Source organism: Rousettus aegyptiacus, unplaced genomic scaffold (genome assembly GCF_014176215.1).
Source record: "Rousettus aegyptiacus isolate mRouAeg1 unplaced genomic scaffold, mRouAeg1.p scaffold_m13_p_3, whole genome shotgun sequence".
In the NCBI taxonomy this organism is placed as follows: Eukaryota; Metazoa; Chordata; class Mammalia; order Chiroptera; family Pteropodidae; genus Rousettus; species Rousettus aegyptiacus.
The window spans coordinates 109296537-109320063 of NW_023416306.1; the positions used below are offsets into that span (position 1 = coordinate 109296537).

Here is a 23527-nt window from a genome sequence, read left to right on the forward strand (position 1 = left end):
TTTTGTATTAGTAAAGCATATGACTTAAAAGTATTAAAAACAACTTAGCCAGCATTAAACAACAACAATATTTTCCATTAGCTTCTGAGCAACAAATGTCCATTTCTGTGATCCTTTTTTTTTCTAGGCCTTTCTACTTTCCTTTAAAGTCTTTCTCTCTTAAGATGGCAACCTTTACCTTAGATACACATTCCACTAAGAACTCAATTCAAAAGATACACGAAGAAAATGATTATTGTGGGTCTAATTTCCAATTCCATTTTGTTCCAGCCCACTTTCTTTTCCAACACAGTTCTACCTGAAGGTTTCAGAGCTTTCACTTTTAGAACAAGGTCAAAGTCTGCTTCCTTCCACCTTACCTTTGATGCCCTGAAAGAGAAGGCTGTGGACTTGGTGTCTGACTTTCCCCGGTCTTGCAGTATAAGGCCTTGGTCCTCTGTCAGGGCCAGGTAGTGGCCTGTGGTGAGGTGCCGCAGTCGGAAAGCCTGGCCCCACCTGATGTTACTGCCACTCCAGCTACACAGATGAAACAGACAAGAAATTCCATTTACACAAAAATAAGTCCCTTTTAAATTTTTATCCTGTTCTTTCTTGTACATGCTAGCTGATTTATAACCCTTCTGTTGTTCATCCCCTGAGGAACAAAGTACCAGTATCCTTGTTTGCTGTAGGATTTCCTATCCACTTACAAATCAGCAGGGTACTCTCTTGTGACTTCCCTTAAGAACCAATAAGGGACATGATCTTGGGGGCAGGGCAATAGTTTAATATAACTGGGAGTCCCAAGCTCCCAAATTTTCCTTCACTCTACTGAAGTGTCTGAATGTAAACATCAACAACAATAACAACAAAGACCTCCAAAAACAATGGGAAGCTGATATTTTAAGGGAAATTTGATCCTGGGAAAGTAAAACCTTTCCAAATGTGCCATCTGAACTTAAACATTTTACTACCACCAAGAATCCTACCTTCAAAAGAGATAGTAGAAATATTCATGCACCTTACACTTGCCACAGAGAGGCAGATAAAAAACGACTGTAAATGAATAAATAAATATTGGGGTATGTTACAAGGCAACAGTACATTCTATCCGAAAAAAAAAAAAATAAAGCAGGATAAGATGACTGTGATAAGGGAGATCTCATGTTGAAAGTCAATCTTTTTATGATTTTACATCAAAAGGCTGTCGTTCAACAAAAGTTATGTTAAGTGTTAGGGAGAAATTATCCACTGACTAACCTGTAACACATTTATCTTTTAAATTAAAATGTTTAAAGAGATACATGTGCCAAATTTTAAAATAACTCTCCTCTTCATCCAACTCTTTGGAGCACCAACGAATCTATATTACATTGTTAAAAGGCTTAAATTCTACATATTTAGTTTAAGATACTTGGGAAATAAATGTCTGTAACTAGAACACGCACATACTTATTTTGACTTTTTGTGATTTCTATTAAGCAAGAACCATAGGCCAATATCCTAAGAACAAGAGTATGACTTTTTAAAAAGCTGTGAAAAGAATGTAAATGCTCCGAGTCATTTAATAAGTGGGTGCTCCTTAAAACCAGCATTCTTTGAACCAGCAGTCTCCAGAGTTTTTCAGTAAAAATTTAAAAGTATATATGTGTGTAAGAGAAGTTGTGATATTTTCTTCTGATCTCTAATGGATAATTTTCAGAACCCCATTGGTGCATACACCCCTTCATGAAAGACTTTTACTTTGAAAATGTGCTCAGGGAGACTGAGCAGAGAGCAAGATGGCAACACTTGACCCTCCTCCCCTATCCCAAGCAGTTTAGCTTTATCCTACTTGCAATTCTTTTCAGCGAAAAAGAGGTCCACAGCTTAACTGGATCCCTTTCAGTAGTCTGATGTTCAGAGACCACATGATTTTACTCAAGCTTATGGCTCCAAAGTCTCAGCCTCCTGCTCCTTCTATCCAGGTAAAAAACTCTTTCTGACAAGGTCTTGTAAATACTGTTTCTTCATAGCTATGTTTCCAATAATGTTTAGTCTTCCCTACCTCATGCCATCACAACCGCCACTCTATCCTTTAAAGCTAACTGTCCTCTGGAGTCAACAAAGCTATTGATGTTGGAAGATTTACCTGTGTTCTAGCGAATCTAAGAACAAAATGGGGGAAGAATGGTGATGGCTTTCAGTAACCATGTCTGAGCTTGCCTTTTGCAACCCAGATACTGCAAGGGCATCAGGAGTCAGGCGCTGCGTTGAGGGCGGCAGAGCCGTCTGGCTTCAGAATCAACACAGTGGTCTTAGAAATTGTGTGTGAGATTTCAGAATTTACCTGTGGGCCAAGGAACTTTTGAGAGTTTGCCAGGTGATATGGAACAAATGAAATACTTAAGAGAATAAACTGCACCGGAACAGAAAATAACCTTGAAAAGAGCATTACCCGGACCCTCCATTACCTTATCCGAAGGGGTTCCACTCTCCAGAGAGATCTGGCTCGTGTCCCAGCTCCTCCTGCTTCATAGAATATCCTCCTATGAGCAGAGGGAGAGATTAGCTCGTGTGTGTGACAATGATCAGCACCAGGCAGGGAACAGCTCCCTGCAGAGGCTGCTCAGACTCCACTGTGTTTTCTAAGCCCTCATGGAGTCAGCAAAATGAAAAGCAAGAGTCAAAGGGAGCCACGCTTCACCCATGTCTCTGTCTCTGTCTCTCTGTCTCTCTCTCTCTCTTGGGAAAAAAGTACTAAAGGTGAAGCAACTGCTTGTCATATACGTATCATGGACGCTCATGGACCATCAGGTATATACCGAAAAAGATCATGTCCATTTCCACATCAGAAGTCAAAACTGTCCAGTCACACATGATCAGAACAGATACTGAATGCTCGCTCCAATTCTTTCAGGTTACACGCCTCATGCCTCAATGTTTTACATCTTTTAAAATGTATTTGTATTTTTAAAACATGTCTGTAGTACAGTGTGATTTCATTTCCATGGCTCTAGGAAGCTTGGAACAAAGCTTTATGCTCAGTGGCTGTAGTGTTCATGATTTTATTACTGTACTGTTGATTCTCTTCCTGCAATATGGATAATTTTTTTAACATGTTTTTACATGAAATGTTTATTTTGGAATAATTTGTGATTTCCAAAAATGTTGCAAAGATAGTACAGAAAGCTCCCGTCACTCAGTGTCCCCTAAGGTTATCATCTTACATTAGCATGGCAGAGTTGTCAAAACTAAGAAAGCAACATTGATACATCACTAGAAGCTAAACTCAGGACTTTATTTGGATTTCACCAGTTTTTCCATTAATTCTTTTCCTGTTCCAGGATCCGATCCAGGATACCACAATGAGTCAGCTGTCATATCTCCCCTGTTTTCTGTGGTCTGTTATAATTTCTTAGCCTCCCCTTGTTTTGAAGAGTACTGGTCAGGCATTCTGTACAATGTCCCCTGATTTGAGTTTGCTTGATGTTTATCTGATTAGCAAAGTCTGTTTTTTAATTCATATAATAGGAACCAATTTACCTATATCACAGACTATGAGGAATTAAATAAACTATTCTAGTTTAAGAGCATGTCTCATGAATAGTGAGTGGTCCATGGATTACTGGTATACTGAATTAGACACTTCTTGAGAATCTTGTGACCTTAGATCAAGATTGATCATTTAACTGCATTTAAATTCACTAATTTAAGTCCTTCTCTACCATAGAAGCTTTGTACATATTGCATTTGAATCACTTGAGCCCCAAAAGAACCTTCATCTAGATTTTTGAGGTAATAGCTAAAAAGGAAAAGTAATTTTTTTTCTCTGAGGTAGTATAATTAAGAGATAGTTGAAACATGAGCTTAGTAGTCAGGCAGAACAGAGTTTGAATCTGTTAGCTGTGTGACTTTGGTCAAGTCCCTTCAAATCTGTGCCTCAGTTTTCTTATCTGTAAAGTTGGTCCAATGAGGGTACTTAAATCATAGACTGGTTGTGAGAACTTAATGCATTTTTTTTTTAGTATTCGACATGCACAAAGATGCCCTCTGATGTACAGACTACTATGTATTGTGGATTAATCCAAATCTTGTTTAAATATAGATGTTTGTAAACATGCATAGAAAACATTTAATGGAACAGAAATACAATGAAAAACCACATCGAAGTGGTTACCCCTGGGCGGTGGGATTATAAAAGACATTCTAAATCTCTTTCAAATATACACATTGTCGGGAAATATTAGTAAACATTAGGAAATAAATTCTATATTACTTTCAAGCTCCAACATCCCAAGTGCCTCTGTGCCAAGTCTAGAATAATACTGATAATGCACTAACCTCCTGGCCATGCAGGAAAATGTGCTGAGACTTTCACTAATGCTTCTCTCTCCTCACTGAGGGCTGAAGGGCTCTCTAAGGTGGAGAGGCTTGCCTTAGGTTGCAGGATCAGAAAACTCTCTCCCTCTGATATCTAAAGAATTCTGGAAGGTTAGTCCTTCCTACTTAGGAAATGTGGGCGGCTTGCTCCATTTATTCTCCTAAGGTTACAGAGGTTTAAACAACCTGTTCCCGTTCTCTAAAACAATTACCCAAGGAGAAGAGTAGAGTGGGTGGTGAGATGAGGTGCTTGTGAAAGTCTAACTGACAGCTTAGCTTTGACTTTAATAGGTTAAGTGACTTACCCCTGGGTGCTTGACAAGCCAGAGGCAGAGCCACAGAGCAGAGCTCAGAATGCTAGATTATTGATTTTGGGTTTGCACACCCTGGGACAGTTGGCTTCTCTATCTAGCCTCACTTATTCTCAGGCTTTACAGGGAAGAGAAATTATTTCCTACTGAAAGTCAGCCTCTCTCCAGTGGAATCACTTGCATGGTGCCTTCTAGTGTGTTCTCTATATCCTATTCCTTTGTGTTCTCCCAGATTTCAGTATTCCTGGCCATCTCAGCCAGTTCTGAGGATTTACCTGATGACACAACACAACAATGAGGCTTACCATTCACCTTACCTAGTCATCAAATAACACCAAGGTGTTCTGCTTTAAGAGACCAGTTGACACAAAAATTCACATTCCAATATAATGAATAGCTGCTTACTCACCCTTCCTCAATACTTTCATGCTTCCTTACAAAGCGAAGAATTAAGCATTCTTATTTTTATTTATGAGTTTCTTTTTTCCCCTAAATACAATTAAGATCCCATGAAATCCTCAGGGAAGGGAAGACCATCTTCATTCTTATGTCAGCGATGGCATGCATGCCTGGTTCAGGGTGCCCGTTTTGGGAATTCCTTTCCATTTGTTTCACCCTCCCCAGCATCTCCTTTCAAATACTTGTCCAGTATTTTCTTTTAGTCAGAATCTTGTTAAACCACTCAACAGAAATGCCTACCAAGTGACATGCCTCTCTGAGCAGTACAGTTTCTGCCCAAGCTGCTTCTAATATGGCTCTAAATTTAATGACAGGTAGGTGTGGATGGGGTGGGGTAAAAGGGCCATCCATGCACAAGGTTAGTATTTCGCTTTTTCCAAATTTCTATCCTTAAAAGAAGAACAGGAATGGAAAGAAAGACCTAATGAGTTCTGATGTGTTCCATCTTAGATGCAGATAACTCTGCAAAGCTCACTTACAAAAACTCATTCTTTATCCACCTGCAAACTCTCCTCTAATACAGTAGAATAAGACACTACAAAGACAGTATGTGGGCTAGTGTATAATTTCACTATTTAAAAAAAATAAAAAGTACAACTGAATAGGATCATGTGACATTAGAATAGGGAATCCTTAATTCTAAGGGAAATTAGGTTTTCCTAACTTCCCTACTCAGAAATAACTGTTAACCATTGGACCTGTGCCAGGGAGGCAGTGAGTGAATTAACCAGGTGCTTGCTATAGGTCTGTGTTTTATGTGTCCTAGACACTGTTCTAAGTCACATCTAGTTCCCATGAAGGGATATTCAGAGGACAGAGCAAGTAGGAAGAGACTCAGAATGAGGGCTACATATTGCCAATGAATGGTTTCTAAACTGTGCAATTACTTGTTTAAGCTCAGTGCTCCTGGGATCCATTAGTTCATCAAACAAGGAACCAGCCCTGGATGGAGAGTCAGCAGCTCTGACTTTTATGCTCCATCCCAAAATCAGGCAGTGTGAGACCTTTAGGTAGAAGCCAGGTCTAGATAATTTCAAAATTGTGTGGATGTCGTCCCAAGTTTCCAATAAAGTAAAAGATAGAGTTAACAAGGTTCCCATGGGCATGACACAAAAAGAATGTATTACCACCAGATCAGACTCATTGCTGTCCAAAAATTAGTCTAATTTAAATGAGATTTGTTTTGTTAAAACATATGTAAAATTTCTATAGTTGTAGGGGCCAAGTTTTTCGTGCTCTGTTCCTTTAATGATAAATGGAATACTAAAACAAACTTCAGTATGAATTTGAGACCTGTATTAATATATTCCACCTTCTGGTTTTGAATTTCTGAAAAATACTCAATGAGAGGTCAATTAGAGCAGGGTTCCTCAACTCCTGGGCCGTGGACTGGTACCAGTCTGTGGCCTATTAGGAACCGGCTGCACAGCAGGAGGTGAGTGGCAGGTGAGCAAGTGAAGCTTCATCTGTATTTGCAGCCGCTTCCCAGGACTAGCATCACCACCTCGGCTTCACTTTAGATCAGGCATTAGATTCTCATAGGAGCACCAGCCCCTCATGCCAAAAAGGTTAGGGACTGCTCAACTAGAGGACCAAAGAAAGCACCATTCTCAGCAGCACCCTTGAAATGCTGCCCTTGGCACCATCCCCTGCTAAATCTAGGTCCTGTTGCATAGTGACATTTGGGTTCTCCAATCCTATTTGGTAATAAGCAAAAGAAGATCAGTAAACTCCACCTTAATTACCTAACACATGAAAGGGCAATAATGAGATGATATTCCTGGGAAGAGCCTGGTGGATAATTTATGTAAGTGGGCAGACCCACTAGAATGGTTAGTTTGACTTCCATCACCAAAATGAGTACTTCAGTCTATAATTAATGCTCCTAGAAGCTCCTTAGAGACAGGAACAACCAAAGAAAATGAAGGGATTGGGAAGCATTATAGACCTGCTTGCTGAAGAAGCACCAAGCTTCTTCATGAATATAGCTATTCCTGTGAGCCAAATGTAGTGTCCTGCCATTCCTATTTACAAACTGCAGCCCATGACTAGAGTGGAGTTTGCCATTGACCACCACTTACGGTATTCATCTGTGGCTACATCCAAATGCAAACTCTTTAGTTTGCATCACTCGAGAGTGGAGACAGGAAAAGGAAGAAGCTATGGGCTTACCTGTGCTGGGAATCATTCTGGTCTGTAGATAATATCGTCAGACACTCATCGTGACCATGGAAAAGACGTACCACATGCCCACCAAGTAGGTATCCTATAAGAGAATTGTATTCTACCATTAACTGATGGCAAGTTTAATAAAGAGAATACTATTTTTTTACAAGGGAAATTCGTGCAGGTCCGAGTCAGTTATGAAAAACCGCAAGAGAGAAGTATTTGGGAAATTACAGATTCCATGAATTCAGGCCTCAGGCAGAAAAGACAAGAATGTCAAAACAATTCTAACACTGAAAATTAAAAAGAGTTTCAGAAATGAGCAAGTCTGACACCAAAAGGTGAAACTAGTGTCAATTCTTAACATTAAAAATCAAAAGGAAAATTAAGTTGCTACTCTTAAGAAGATAAAGATTTTCCAAATGCTTATGATGTAAATACATCCAAAACCAAATTCCAGGATAAGCTCTTACAATCTCACCATGTTTACTTTGCGGTAAAATCCAAATCAGATTGCAGTCATAGGAAAGAAAGAAGGTTCTGTGGAGGCGGGTAGAAATTTGTTATTAAGAGTTGTCATCTTAGGAGAAGCTAGCTTTCGAATGCATTTAACACAGATCAAACTTGAACAGCATTCCTGCAGCATCAACGGAAAGGCATAATGACATTCCAGTATCCCTGAGTGGAGCAATATAAATGCCACTATCAATTAAGTTTTTTGCTTTTGGAATAAGGAAAGGAATCTCAATAGCCACGGAGTTCAATGATGGATAGGAAACACTGAGATTCAAGAACATGATGACCAACTAGTTGTCAAATAAGTTCTGAGCCTTAATTCAAAGATTATAGTAGCAAGACAGGGGCCTTGGTCTAAGTTTTATCTTGCACAAAGAAATGAATCTTTTATCCCACTGAATTAAAAAATTCTCAAGGCTACTCTTTTCTCAGAAGACATACGGCATTAATATGCTCCATGTCTGTATTAGGATTTTCTTTTAATCTCATAATTAGATCACTTTAGGAACTGTCAAACTATTTCAAGTGTTGGATGAAAACAGTAGGAATGAGAAGTCATGGCAAAGGATCACTGTATCTTGTACAGGAACAGTCTGATACTCCCTAGTTCATTTTTTTTTTTCATCCAGGCAAGGTAAGTTTTTCTTAAATTTCCTCCAAATATTCAGAAGTCTTTTTTCAGTTTTCCTTTATCTGACTGTACTAATATTTCTAGTTGCCTTTTTTTTTTTTGCAATAAAATAATTTATAATACACTGTAGGGGAATCCTTAACAGCCAATTTATTTAGAAAATTAAAACCCTCCATGATCATGCTCTTGATTAAGCTATCTCATGATGGTGAGGCCATACCCCATTTGGAGTTCATCATTTATAGTCCTCAGGCTCCTCCAATCAATATTCTGCTCACACAGAGAAAACTACCAAGTGCTGGTGCATCACAAGGTTTCTTAATTGAAATATATCAGGCAATAGCCAGAAAAGGGTCATGATGAGGAGTATTTAGGTTCTTAGGGGCTGAAGTGGGTTTCTCACCAGTGGATACTGAAAGGCCATTGTCTGCATGGCCAGTTGACTCAAGTGATGAGCTACCCAGGTTATATTACAAGGGCACTCAACACTTCTATAAGGACCTCTCTGACAAGATTTGCCAACGCATCTTAATTAATCTTCATAAGCCCTCTTTTGGGACTGGGAAATAATTTTATTTCTGCAGTGACAATGAAAAATTTAACAGGGTTCAGTAAAAATTCCTTGGGGGAAGATTTAAACCCAGAGTTGTTGATTCCTCACAGAAAGAGAATGACTGACAATAGGGTATTAGGTTAATTCTGGCACGAAAGAAGAGCGCTAAACATATTCTACCTTTTTAAAGCCTCTTATGAATTACTGCAGGAGTTAAAAATCTGTTGTTTCCTGATATTCAGTTTAGCTGTGATGCCTTCTGAAAAAAAGGGTATCACCTTGACACTCTCAATTTGTCATTTTCCAACATTATATCATAGGAGGGCACCCCAGTTTGAAACTACTAGACTCAGGATTTAAAATAGGCTTAAAGCCTGTGACATAAGTATTTTAAAAAAATTGATTTTTGCTGCCAAGTGCTAGAATTTAATGCAATGACCCATGGGTCATTGACATTTGATTATTCTGCTCAGCTGTGATATTACCCATGAATAAGGTAAGGCCAGTATAATTATATAACTTGAAAGGTACACTGACTCTGCCTGGCTCCAAGAAATAGGATATGTCGAACAAACTTTGATGATCTTACTTCCAAGGGAAAAATAAAATACTGAAAATATTTCATTTTTTTTTTTAAATGGCCTTCCATAAACATAAGTAGTCTAAACAAATGACCAAGTGCTGGTGCGCCACAACGTTTCTTAATTGAAATATACCAGGGCGATATGAGGGAAATGCACTTTTATTATAAAGTCTTTCTCCCATCTATTTGGAGAGATGCACTGGGAAGAAAAATTAATAACATCACTTTTTTGGCAAATAACCTCTAAAACTGAAATTGCTGAGGTCTTTACACTTATAACTAGTAATCATAAATAAAAAGTCAGTGAGTGAGGGAAAGTGCATATCCAAGTCCTAAATGCATATAGTGCTAAAATAATAGTGGACTGTAAAGGATTAAAAATAATTCTGGGAATGCACATAGAACTACCCTGTAACCAGAAATCAGGACAGATAATAATCCATACCAACATCGGAGAATAGAGCACAGGTGAACTAGAATTATGCTACCTGTGTATCAAGACATTCAGGTGGAAGCAGAGAAGCAACAGAAAATGCCAATATATACAGCATAAGACAGACTGGCAGGCTGAGGGCTACATGCATATAAAACAGCACACCTTCTTCGATGCTACTTCCTGAGCATGTAGGATGTACATTCCAGAGTGTTTGCATAAAAGAGGCATCCACTTGTATGGTGGCATTTGATATGGAGAGATGCTGTGGGAGAAACAGATATGAGATATCCTTTAAATCACTGGGCCAGTCCTGACAGAAGCAGCTCACCTAGAATTTTAAGGATTGAATTAGACAGCCTTACTGTCATCTGGCTCTCTTTACATAGCTGTGGGAGATTTCTCTACCCAATCTAGAAGCGGCTTCAAAATGGGACACTTTATTCAGGGAAGAGGAAGTATTTAGCTGCAGAGGTGACAGACAAATGTTGACTACATTCCCTCAGCTGGATCTCTGATTCAACAGGAAGTTATAAAATGTCTATTGTTGGTAGGAGAAGAGAACTCACAAATGGGAAAAATTATTCCAGCCTTTCGTCTAGGCAATATAAAATCTGCCAACAGGATTGCCACTAAGAAATTTAAAAACGTATCTTTGACAATTCTCTAATCTTCAGGCCTTTCTCTCTCTCTCTCTCTCTCTCTCTCTCTCTCTCTCTCTCTCTCTCACACACACACACACACACACGTCAAGGGCTCGATGTCAATGATGTCTGCCTAGTACTCATCCTCAGGCACAAAACCTCACCCACATCTTTCAACTACTATGACATCCCATATGCTGAAGCCATTTAAAATTTTCTTTTTCCGACAAAAATTTATGTTCCTATATCCCATTCTTTCAGGCTTGTTCTTCACTGGACAAGAGCTAAACAATGTGATAAATTAACAGTAACAGTAGCTAGTGTGTAAATAGTTAACCTTGTCTGGAAGTACCTGGGGCATTTTAGCAGTTTGCTGGGCACAGTACCTTAATCTGAAAGGACAACTCACAGTTAAATGCCAGGCCCCATCACAACCTGGCACGGGAGACGATTTAATCACTTCTCAAGTACACTGTGTAAATGCAACCTATCCTATGCATCCTGTTGTGGCAATGTTTGCCCTGGCTGACCATTCCTGAAGGAAAGTATTCTGAAAATGAAATATGGCTGTTAATGTGGTACTTACAAGGTATCTTTCAGAAGACACGCTGACAAGGATGAGGTCATCTCCAATTCGAACTTTTTCTCCTTCGGACCTCTGTTTGGAAGCAGGATGTATGGTCCACCAACAGGCTTCCCCTACATAAAGGCTCCTCGAGTTAGTCATTGGTCCATAGAAGCCAGTGTTCTTCATTCCCCTTCCTCCTGATGATAATCACACATGCCCGCACACATGCACACATACTCCAGACTTTAATTTCTACTATCTATAAGCATTCTAGTTAGCCTCACATCTGCTCTTGCCTATGTCTATCATTTTCATTTTCTCTAGAGACAGAAAGACAGTGTTGGGAAAGGATACTGGAGGCCAGAAACTATAGAAGACTGAGTATTTTTAATACGTATAGAAAAACACTTTCTTTATAGGCACTTACAAATCTTTAAGAATTGACTTCATTGGTTGATTGACCAATCACAGACTTATCTTTGCTCCATCCCCCCCCCCATGAAATTCTACTAAAACATCTGTACTTCTACTAAAAATAATCAGATTTTCAAAAGACCTAAATCTGTAAGGACTAAGACAGCAGGTGTGAAGTTGATAGCAGTGAAAGGAAATTGTTATTTTGGGAAAAGAAAAGCAGATAAATGATTTTGGCCAAGAAAAAGTTAAAACTCACGTTCTGGGGTAAGAAAATGGAGGAGAAGCCAATCTCAAAAAATAAGGCCATTCCTGCTGCATATTCCCTAGAAAATCCCTGGAATTGAAGTTAACAGTTACTTGTGAAGGCAACAGTATAAGATAGAGTTGAAAAGAGGTGGACTGAGTAAAGTTTTAAAGGAAAAGTTAACTTTATGCATCCTTTCCTCTCTTTTGCATAGCCAGATATATAACTCCTTCTCTACTCGACAGAAGGAGGTAAATCCTTGGAATGACAAACCATCAGAGATCTGATTTTGGAAATACCACGCACTGTCAAAGAAGAAAGTAGAGTATTGCTGAAAATAGAGAATGACTAAAATTCTATGTTCTAATTAGTAAAATCCTAGCTTCCTTCTCTTTGCCTCCATCTCTCAATTTCCAGAATGCCAAGTGTGATGCTGAACCTTCCTCCCTCATTTTCGCCTCCCCCCCAAATTTGAGAACTATTCTTTAAGGAAGCCAAATATCCAAGATAAAAGATATTGTTTGGATGTCTCCAGTGAAATGCCCAGGTCTTCTCCCCAATTATCTGAAGTGAGGTTTAATAGGTAGGCAAGCCACAGCCACACACTCAGATCCCAGCCTTGATCTAAACCTGAATGGAGGGAGACAAAGGATCACCTAACATGAGGAAAGTCCAACGTGAATGACAGGAACAAAAGCAGGGTTGGGGAAGGCCTTATAGAAAACAGATTACAGAGCCAAAGAAAAGTTTAAAAAAAAAAAATCCTAATAATTTCAGAAAGACAAGAAAAAGTTACATTCACAAAGCTGCTAGGAATATATTCATAAAAGCTCCCTTCAAAGAAAAATTAAAACTCTGACTCTAAAAAAGTAAAGAAAGGAGGTTATAAGATCAAGTTGAAAATTTCTCCCAAAAAAGAAAAACGGATTAGAAATAGGAGTGAAAATAAAATTAGAAAACCGATCTAGAGAATTTCCAGGAAGCAGGAACAGAGAAAAGGAAGGAAATAAATAATAGTAAAGCTTTCCCAAAGCTGAAGGACAAGCATTTTCAGATTGAAAAGGCCTATGGAGTGCCTAGCACAATGGAGAAGAGAGACCCTCACCGGTGTCCATTCCTATGAGATTTAGAAGAGAAAGGATCTGGGTCCAGACATATCGCTGTGGAATTAAAGACATCAGGGAAAAAGGGAAGATCTAAGTAGCTCTCAGAGAATATAAACATGTCACATACAAAGGATCGGGAATCCGAATGTAGATGTCTCAACAGCCCGACCATAAGCTAGGAGGAAATAGAAGAAAACCTTTGGGTTTTCTATACTGAGAAAAAAAATTTTTTTTTCCAATGTAGAATACTGTGAATTACTTGTGAAGCTGGAATTGAAAAACTTTTCCATGAATCTTTTCTGTAAAAGCTACTGGATAATGGGCTCTGCTGAACTGAGGTAGTAAGCCAAGAAGGGAGAAAAACATGAGATGCAGGCGACGTGAAATCTAGAAGAGAGGCAAAGGGAATTTCCTGGATGATGGTGGGTGTTTCTCAGAAGATGAAACTGATGAATAGCTAATGTGACTGAATCTAATCAGAGGAGAGTTTCAGAGTTTAGAAATGAATGGATGATTGGGTCACAGAAAACAAAACAAATAAGGCAATTATTAACTACTGGAAAACTCAAAAGTAATACAATGAAGTGAATTGATCCTAGTATTTCATGAGCCTCATTTGCAAATAAAAGTCACAGTTATAGCATTGTGAGCAGTTAATATTGATTTGGTAGTTATATAAAATATAGATGTAAAAAGCAGCTAGGAACGTATCCATAAAAGCTCTGTTCAAAGAAAAAGAAAAACTATGATTTTAAAAAAGAGAGAAAGAGAAGACAGGGAAGAGTGGAGCATAAGAGCTAAATTTTTATTATTCATTTAGGGCCATCGCTAGGTAATACCTAATTTGGAAAGAATAACTAAATCTCAGCATACTATATTATTCATAGACAAGTGGTTATCAATACTAGAAGAGCTGAAAGTAGATGCCCCAGAGGGAGGGAGGAATCTAGAACAGGGAGGGACAGGGCAAAAGACTGATGTTTTCGACAAGCCTAGTAGTACTATTTCTTTAAACTACGTACAGGTATTATTTTGAGTAAATAATTGTTTTTGATTGAATTTTGAATAAATTAAAAATTTTTCATGGCAACTGAACATTTGAAGGGCAAAGGGGTATATACATCTACTAAGTAGTCTGGACCAGCAAGGGCATTTGGGATAAAGTGGGTACTAAAGAGGTGGCGAGGGAAGAGTCTACACGTTCTCCTGCCCTCTCCTAGGAACTGGTCGGTGATCAGCGCTGTCCCCAGAATCAACAGAAGATGTTCCAGGGGATGACCCTAAAGTACATAACAGTGCTTTTAGTATAATGTTTTCATGATTCTTTTAAGTCTAATTCTAAAGCTATGTCTAAATGCTAAAAACAAAACAACAACAAAATGTTTAAAAGGAGAAAAGAAAAAACTCAGTAACCAAAATCAAGGGCAAAATGATCACCAGTTCTGTTAAATAAATCAAACCATTTATTATCCACCATGCAGGAGGAATTTCAGAATAGTTCAAGAAACTGCCTCCACGCTTCTCATATCTTCCTAGAGATTAAACTCAATTATTGAGCATTTTATGTGTTTTCAACTCAGAAGACATTTCTGAGCCAAAAGTGCATTAACAGAATGATCTGGTAAGAAAGAGAATGCTACTCTGCTGGATTCACAGTGAATCTCCTAAAGTGAGAAGACTCCCCACGCAATACCAAAACTTATCTGTGCTGTATACACATTCTCCTTCTCCCTCACAAATACCAAGCTAGGCTTCTTCAGGGATAATGAAATGGGTTGGGGGGTGAAAGAGGTTAATTATTTTAGGTTCTAGGTTTTTATGAACATGTGGTCAACTCTTTCCACCTCTCTTCTGCCAAAGTTAGCATCTGATCAGCCAGCTTGGACTTGAGTCTGTTCACGTGTTTCCCTAGTCTGTCAGAACTCACATCAGGTCCGATTTCAGGAATTTAGAAGAGTGCTAGAAAGAGTAATAGTCTCTGCTACTATTTTCCCTCTACTTTTACTGGAGGCTCTAATGATTAAATAGATTTCCTGAACACACGACTAGAAAGTGGTATTTCTCAATTTCTTCCTGAATCTCAAAAAGTATAATCATTAATGTAAATCGAATGACCATGTATGACTTTTCTGATTACGTGCTCCAAGACTGACAGCTGTTTATATTTAGAGGCCAATTTGACATTCATAGTGTGGTACTTCACTCATTTTGTAATTTTCAGAAAAAGTTGATAACTCAGAGGAAATGACATCTTAAGAATAACACTTTAGCTGAAAACAAAGCAACCTCAAATCAAATTCAAATATAATTTTATTATAGGGGAAAAAACCATAATGGTCAAAGGCAGGCCCACTTTTTTGCTTTGTATAAAAAAAGAAGAAAGGGTTTCTCCACAGGCATTCTCAGAAACCATTGTGTGCGAGGCAGAAACAGCAGGTGCACATGATTTGAACTCCAGATTTTTTTTTTCCTATATCACCTATAAACTCAGACAATCTGCACCATTCCTTTATGAACTGACACAGTTTTAGAACAACCACACAGACTTTTGTCTTTCATTGGCTACCCAACAATAAAACCTCCTCTTCTACTTCAGAGAAAATGTTATGTTACAGACTGCATCCAAGTTAGTCTTCCATCAGTGTGACCTAGGCTGTTTTTTCTTCCCTGGTCTCTTTTTGTTCTTGCCCCTTTTTCACGCCTGGGTTTCAGCTCTAGAGAGAGTTCTACATTCTTCCAGTAAATTCTCATTTGGCTTGAGTTAACTTGAATCAGTTTGTCTGCAACCAAGAATCCTGATTTGATATACAGCCCAGCCTCTACACTGAGCAGAAATCCCACATGACATGCTCTTGACAGTCAGACTGCCCATGGATACTTCCAGCCACAGGAACCACCCTACATCTTAAGGCCAGCTGTTTCTCTGCAGGATTATTGCAGATATTACAAGGTGGCTTCCTTCACTGAAGTGAAAGGTGCTTCTTTTCAACTTTTATTCACTGGTCCACTGGTCTTTGGAATAACCCACAGCAAGTCAGTCCCTTCTTTGATACTGGAACTATAACTGTAAATCACTATAACTACAGTTATCTTGACTGTCAATATTTTTGACTCAACTAAAAAAGAAGTATATGATGTATAGCACTGATGGTAAAGGACAATTAAATGACATTAAAGCATATAGTGAGAACTGTCTTTTTATGATTCCTTCAAGCCTTCTAATTCTATCAGAGAAAGTACTAAGTTTGGAGCTTGTATATCATTGATGCTTTTCTAAATATTTGCCAACATCTCTTCAATTATTTAATGACATGGGTTTCTTTTCATTATATTTATTTTTATGGCAAGCAATACCAGTTTTCTACTTATAGCAACGCTATAAATTTTGTCTTTAAAATTTTAAGTACAAAAGTAAATTTAAATAAAAATTTAAATGATAATAAAGGCGATGCATTGGAATGACAAAAACCATGAAGGTGCGTGTCACTGACTAACATTTGGAAACATTGCTTTAGAAATAGCTGGTTCATTGCAGAATAACATGGAACTACTCCTCTGACCAGGACACTGTACTTCCTCATTAGCCCTTATTATGCTATCTTTGTTTTCTTAGCAGTTATTCATTATCAGAAGGTCTTATCAGGAATAATTTCTCTACTTATTCTGGGCACGGACCCCTAAAAATTACTTTTCTTTGAGAATGGCAGACTGGGGTTAAAGCATTATGTTCCTTTATGCTCAGTTCCTACTCTTCCATCACATATTCTTTTTATTTATTTTTTTAAACATTCTCCAAAATTTTATCAGACCCATTTCTGGACCCCACAGGTTAGTTGATTTGGAATCCAAAATGAATAATATATTCAGTATCCTTTTCAAAATTTCTTAGCCCAAGACCCCACTGAGCACATCTGGGAATGCTGACTTACCTGTGGCATGTTCCCGTAGACCTACATCAAAGGCAAGTTTATCTGTCTGGGATCTCGATGTAGTCAAACATGTTAGATACTGTGAAACAAGAGCAGATGCTAGTGAAGTCATACTTTTCTGTCAGGTCTTGGCATCTCACCACTACTTGACTTCCTGTTGTCAATGTCAACATTGAGGTACTGGGATAAGGGCTTATCTTACTCATTAAGTATCAGGTTCTTACCTGATAACCTGGAGACTTAACTTATGGGACTATTTGTTACAGAAGTAAATTTGAAATATTAAATATGCTTTAGTTCAAAGGTACTCTGAGACACTTTTAAATTGGGTATAATATAAATGAAACATAAATGACCAACAATACTGAAAGGACTGATAAACTTTGGAACTTCATTTTACGGAATATTATGTTACCTTTAATTGTACTTATCAAGAGTGTAGTAGCATGGAACAAATACAAAATAGTATATTTTTATAGTTAACATGTATGTAGAATTTAAATGCCTGACAACCAGGCTAAAAGAAATGACACCTAACTGATAACAGAAGTTATTTTTGGACAGGGTGATAGAGTATGATTTTCCCATTTCTGTTTACTTTGTTTTTCAAATTTTCTATGAGTTTTGAAACTTCTCAGATAATGCCTTAGATTTTTTCCAATTATAAAAATACATGCGCACATAAAAATTAATCATGATTTTAAAAATAACTTAAAGGCGGAACAAATCATGGCTCGTTCCCTGTCTCTTCTACTGACGGGCACAGTGGCTGACCTTAGAATAATTACACTGGGAGGCAGATATGCACGTGCTTTCTGGGTTATAGTCCTAGTTCTCTACAGCAGGGAAATGGAGAATCATCACATTGCACAGAGTCATATCACACAGGCTTTATTCTCAGTGCTGCTCCTAAAAGGAACTAGCCAGTATAGAGTTTATGATAACTGTGAGTGAGATTTGGGGGAAAGGGGGTTGTGGGGCCATAAATCTAATGATAAATAAGGTAAGCCTTCATATCTCTACCACAATGTGAACCTGAGTTTTCAAGGACAGGAGAAGCGTGCCGTTTGAGGTTCTGTTTATTCTATTTAGGTAGAAAAAGAGAAGTATTAAGGTTTTATTGTCCTATGGATAAGCACCAGATTCTGAAAGATAAATGATTACCTCTCGGTTCTAGAGATTGTCAGGGTACAAAGTTTCCCCACTCTAAATGTACCCATTTCCTGCTCGGATAACCTTCCATTTGGTCCTTTTCATTCTGTCCTTTGCTGTGAAGGACTACAACAGAAGAATGTTCAGGCTGAAAAGGTCAACTTTTTACCAGTGCTCAGGAAAAGAAATGCTGCAATAAATAAATTATTTAAGAGGCAGCTGCTGCTCCTGCTGCCAATTTGACAGTTCGAGCTTTGAGATGAACTTTGCAGCATTCTGCAGGTGTAAATGTGTGAAAAAGAAGTCTTGAATGTAACAGAGCCAGAAAGAGAAGGCGAATCTTCCTTACACTGATAGCTAGTAAGAATGATACATGTAGGGGTTGGGAGTAAACATTATTAGAGTTGGCACATATTATAGTTGATTGAGATCACAATATACTCTTTAATACTCCCTACCAGAGACCTACAATATCTGTATTTTTACAAATTTATTTAAAACTTGAAAAAAAAGTTTTTCAAGTTACATTGAGTTATCACCATTGGATTAATTCTGGTTCTAGATCCCTCATTAGTCATAACCTTATCAGGTTTCTCCTGCCTCGGTGATAACAAAATACCTTCAAATTCTTCCAGGACAGAAGGCAACAGATAGCACCCCGTTTCCTTTAGCTAGTGAAAGAGAAGATGTCTCACGAAAATCTGACTTTTATTTTATGCTGGTTATCCTTGTACATTCAGGTCAGATTTAGTTAAATTAAAAAAAAAAAAAAGACATGGCCCTTTTCCTCATGGAGTGGAGAAGAGGGCTGTCTGACATTATGCAAATGTAAATGTATAACTGCAAATGGAGGTAAGTTATAAGAAAAAAATGCTAAGACAATAATGTGCTATAATTATTTATGTTCCATATCACTTGTGCTGTTAACTTGACCTAAACTCTTGCTGGCATCCGGTACTTTCTCCCCTCTTCTTCCTCTTTCCCTTCACCCCTGAATGGCGAAAGCAGACACCCAGATGTGCTTACCATTCTGCTGAAAGAGTGCCGCAGGAGAATCGCGTGGCCATACAGCAGGGTCCTGTGGCCACCCCCTTGTGCTGCCTGGGGGAAGGAGGAGGAAAACGTCAGCACAGGCCAGTGGTGGCCTCTCTGAGAGCAAAGCAGCACAAGAATTCTAGACGACAAACTACAAAGAAAAGATGCATTGCAAAGCTCCCAAGGAATTCATTCTAGAAGCAAGTGGCCAGCCTACGGGAGGGGGGACTTGTGACCACAGCCATGCAGCATCTTTGGGAGGAGGTGTGTGGGGTCAGACCTCTTCTCCAAAATGGCCCCTGCCTGGAATCAGCAGAAACCCACAGCTGTTCTACCAGGGAAGCATGGAAATGAGATAGGTACTGCTTACCTTCCTTTGAAACTTCTCAGAAGCATTCAGAGTGAGAGAGAGAAACAAATGTGATGTAACTACAGCCAAGCGACAGAAAAGCTGCTTGGGCAGGCACAAGGTCACATTCTGTGCCTTGTGGTTTTTCCCTTCAAGGCTCTTCCACCCACTCACTTAAATGGGTCCTATTTACCTAGCTCTCACCAACCGGAGATGGCTCTGAAATCGGGACTTTGGACAAGTTATGCAGAAACAGGCCCTTCAGTTGAGGGGCCATCTAGGTACCTTTGCTGCTGCACCGGGCAGCTCCATTTGGCTGTTCACTCAGCGGTGGCCCAACCAAGAAAAGAGGGAGGCGCAAGAGAAGAGACAGCCACCATAAAGCCGCTGGTGTCTGAGTCCTACTTTCCCCCTTAGTCTGATTAGCATATCACTATCTCAACTGGGGAGTTCAAGATCTAAGACAGAATTTTTATTTATTCTAGTTATAGGTGAGTAGGTAACATGGAAAGCTAAAATCTACAGAGACTTCCAGGAATTTTTGTCGTTGACATTTTTGATCTTTTACTTAAATCGTTCCCTGTCATGTTTACCTGCCCTTAGAGACAATATTTTTGATCACATACCCCTTTTATGAAAAAACATTTGTGCATAAGACCCTGTCCCCAAATACGCACAAAAAGAAAATCCAAAGCCTGAGATTAAAATTTATCATAAATCATAAAAGCCTAATATTTTCCTTTGCTACGCCAAGGGCACATTTTATGCACAGCATTTTCATCAGAGCTGCAGACCCGCAGCCCAAGGGGCTGGCCTGAGGTGCTACCCCGCTCCTGGGTCTACTCTGCATCAGAGCCTTGAGCAATGAAGGGGAAGCCAGCGGTGTGGAGAGAAGGCTGAGGTTTGGATAACAAGGCCTGGAGTAATTTTATTTTAACTCCATTTGGATTAACAGAATCACTCTGTCAAAAAGATAATTTTTCATGTCATACAACCAGCCTAAAGAAAAAAGATAAATGCGGTATCATGTTTAAAAAAAAAAAAAAAAAAGCTGATAACTATATATAACTGTGGCTGTGCTATTTCCACAGCTGTGGAGATATTTAAGTGCTCTCCAGACTTTAATACCATGGAGGAAGAATTAAATGCTCTTCACAATATTTCAGAATTTATTGAAACCATTTGAACTAATTTTAGTTGTATTTACAAATGTGTCAACAGCTTACGTTAAAATTAGTTACGCTAAATAATTTCCACATCTTGTCAGCCTAACCAAAATTTTCCCCGTACATTTGTATTATTGCAAGTTAACTGATAGCCCACGATGGCTTACATTGTAGGTAGATGGTCCCAGACTGGTCCCATGTCTCAAACTGAGTTAACTACGCACTGAATGACGTTTCCCGGTGCTGAACGTGTGTCGCGCCTTCCTCAAGTTCATCCCTGTTTCCATCAACTCTTTGAGTAATCCGAAGTAAAGATCAAGAGTTGCTGACCCCCAAAAGTGACACTAAAGAGCTTGTGCTCCTCCTCTTCTCTGGCTCTGCTAGTAACATCTGGCCCTTATGTCCTTTATTATGGTGACAACAGAAAAGCGGAGAGACTTAAGTACCCTGCTGGGGCTGAATGGGACATCACTGTGCAGAATCCTAGAGACTTCACAGCCAAACTCCTCCATCCGCTAAGGCAGTGGTTCTTAGACACTGGCGTACATCGCTGGTTAAAACACAGGCTGATGATCCCACTCCACAGTGTTCGTTTCACTAGGCCTGGGGTGGAGCCTGAGAACTTGCACTTTTATCAAGTCCCAGAGGACATGACACTGATGCTGCTGGTCCGGAGATCACACCGAGAACCACTGTTTTAAGGAATGGTCAAGCTTCAGCGCTAGAAGGGTAAAGGAGCTTTCTCTGCAGAAGCTTTGATAATCGTCACCCGGGTGAGAGCTATTGCTGGGCACACACTATGTGCCAAATGCTTTACATACACTCATGGCTCATCCTCATAACTTTTTGAGGTAGAAATGTTTTCTCCCATTTGGAATGTGAGATATTTGAACCTCAAAGAGGGTAAGGACCTTGTCATATGTCTTAGAGCCAAATGCGTTGGTTGGGGGACTTGAACTCAGTTAACTCCAGAACTTGAGCTCATTTCACTCTACTTTCCATAATAGATTCATTAGCCTACTGTGTACAAAACCAGTGTACTAAGCACCAGGAGGAACAAGATAAAAAGATATTTCCTCAGCTCCTTAATGAAGGTGAATTGATGTAGCCGGAATTAAATGAGCTCTAATTATATAGCAGATGCAGAACTATGCTAAGTGTTGTACATGAATCACCTCATTTATCCTCTTAATTAGTGCTGCAGAGTATGGTAATTATCTCCATTTTACAGCAATGCAAACTGAGGCTTAAAGAGATTAAGTCATTTACTAAAAGTCATAGAAGCTCCAAGTGCAGAGTTGAGATGTAACAAAGACAAGAGACTTAACCATATGTTATAGTATCTCCTTCTGTGTAGTCTGGGAGGGGAGATAAGACTTGTGTATCAAGAATCGTGTTATAAATAGAAATGACATTTGTTAAAAGAGCTGAAGACATGGGGCCCTATAAGAGACCAGGAGGGAAAGGAGGGTGTTAAAGAATAGCCTTGTCGAAAAGGTAGACCGTAATGGTCCACCGGGACCGCTGACATATAACGATGGTGAGAAAGAGGAAACCATATGGCTGAAGCCTGGAGGTAGAAAGTACAAAGTGCATGTGCTAACTAGCAGATGTTTCACTGGTAAGTTTTGGGGTCAATGAAAGAAACAGCCGGAAACAAGACAAGACACAGGTGTGGGGTGGTCAGATCATGGCAGGCTATGACTGACTGCCCCACAGCTGAAGGGAAACCGGTATAAGTTTTTGAGAGTCTCACAATCAAAACTGTATCTTAGGAAGGTAACCCTGACCACAAAATGGTGGGAACACTGTAGGTGCTAAACCCTAGCGACAGAGAATATCATTCTTTCATCCAGTTTCCATGACAACATGAGAAAATGTAGACCAAAAATCTTGGGATTCATCCTTACTGCATTCTCCTCTCATGCTCCACAGTCAATCCAAAGCCCCTTTGGTGCCGCCTTAAACACATATTCTGTATCCAACTACCCAGTACCCCACTGCTACCAGTGTCATTTAACTCACTGCCCTGTCTCACCTGGACTGTGATAACAGCTCCTAATTGTGTTTCTTCCTATGCCCTCCCGCTTCTATAGTCTTTGTTAACATGGCAGCCAGAGTTGTTCTTTTAAGACTGTCAATCACATCATGTTTCTTTCTTGCTCAACCCCTAACCCTGCCGTGGCTTCCTCAACACTTGGAAGAACAACTTCCTCACCATGGCCTCTAAGGCTCTGCATCAGGAGTTGACAAATTTTCTCTGTAAGATATCAGATAGTAAATATTTTAGGCTTGGCAGGATGCATGTGGTCTCTATTATAGCTCTTATTTTAAACAATTTTTTCAAGATTTAAAAGCCATTTTTACCTAGAGGGCTTTACATAAACAGGCCATAGACTGGATTTGGCCTGCTGGTTGTTCTTGCAAATTCCTGTCCTACTTGGTCTGGTTCCTTTCCACATCTTGACTTCATCACCTGCCAGGAGCATGCTCCCCATTGCTCCAGCCACATGGGCTTTCCTATATCCTTCAGACAAGCATGCTCCCACTGCGGGGCCTCCGCACATGTGTTTCCCTTCAATATTCTCATGGCTAATTCCCAACCTTTCTTCACTTCTGTGCTCAGTTATCTCACTAGAGAAACCTTCTCTTACCACCCTTACTCTATTGCACTTTTTAATTATTCCTCATGGCATTAATTATTAGTAAATATGAATTCACATGTTATTTTTGATGTGTATCTACCCTCCTCCTTAGGACATAAGCATCTGAGTCTTTGTTATGTTCTCTGCCACAGTAACATCGCTTTTATCAGTGCTGGGCAAGTAGGAGGCACTCATTTTCATACATCATATTCATATTTCCTGAATGAATAATTGGAAGACGTGGTCCTTCTGTCTCCCATTTACAAATGGGAAAAGAAA

General features: G+C 39.2%; 1 protein-coding gene across 1 annotated transcript in view; it reads right to left on the reverse strand.

The window, feature by feature from the left end:
- The window catches only part of RYR3 (ryanodine receptor 3), a 464873-nt gene that overhangs the window by 249765 nt on the left and 191581 nt on the right, over positions 1-23527 (reverse strand). The window contains exons 4-10 of the mRNA XM_016160800.2: positions 19080-19154; positions 16902-16980; positions 11224-11336; positions 10159-10258; positions 7284-7377; positions 2433-2507; positions 360-516 (exon numbers count right to left, since the gene is read on the reverse strand). Coding sequence (XP_016016286.2) covers positions 360-516; positions 2433-2507; positions 7284-7377; positions 10159-10258; positions 11224-11336; positions 16902-16980; positions 19080-19154 — 693 coding nt within the window. The remainder of the gene's footprint in view (positions 1-359; positions 517-2432; positions 2508-7283; positions 7378-10158; positions 10259-11223; positions 11337-16901; positions 16981-19079; positions 19155-23527) is intronic.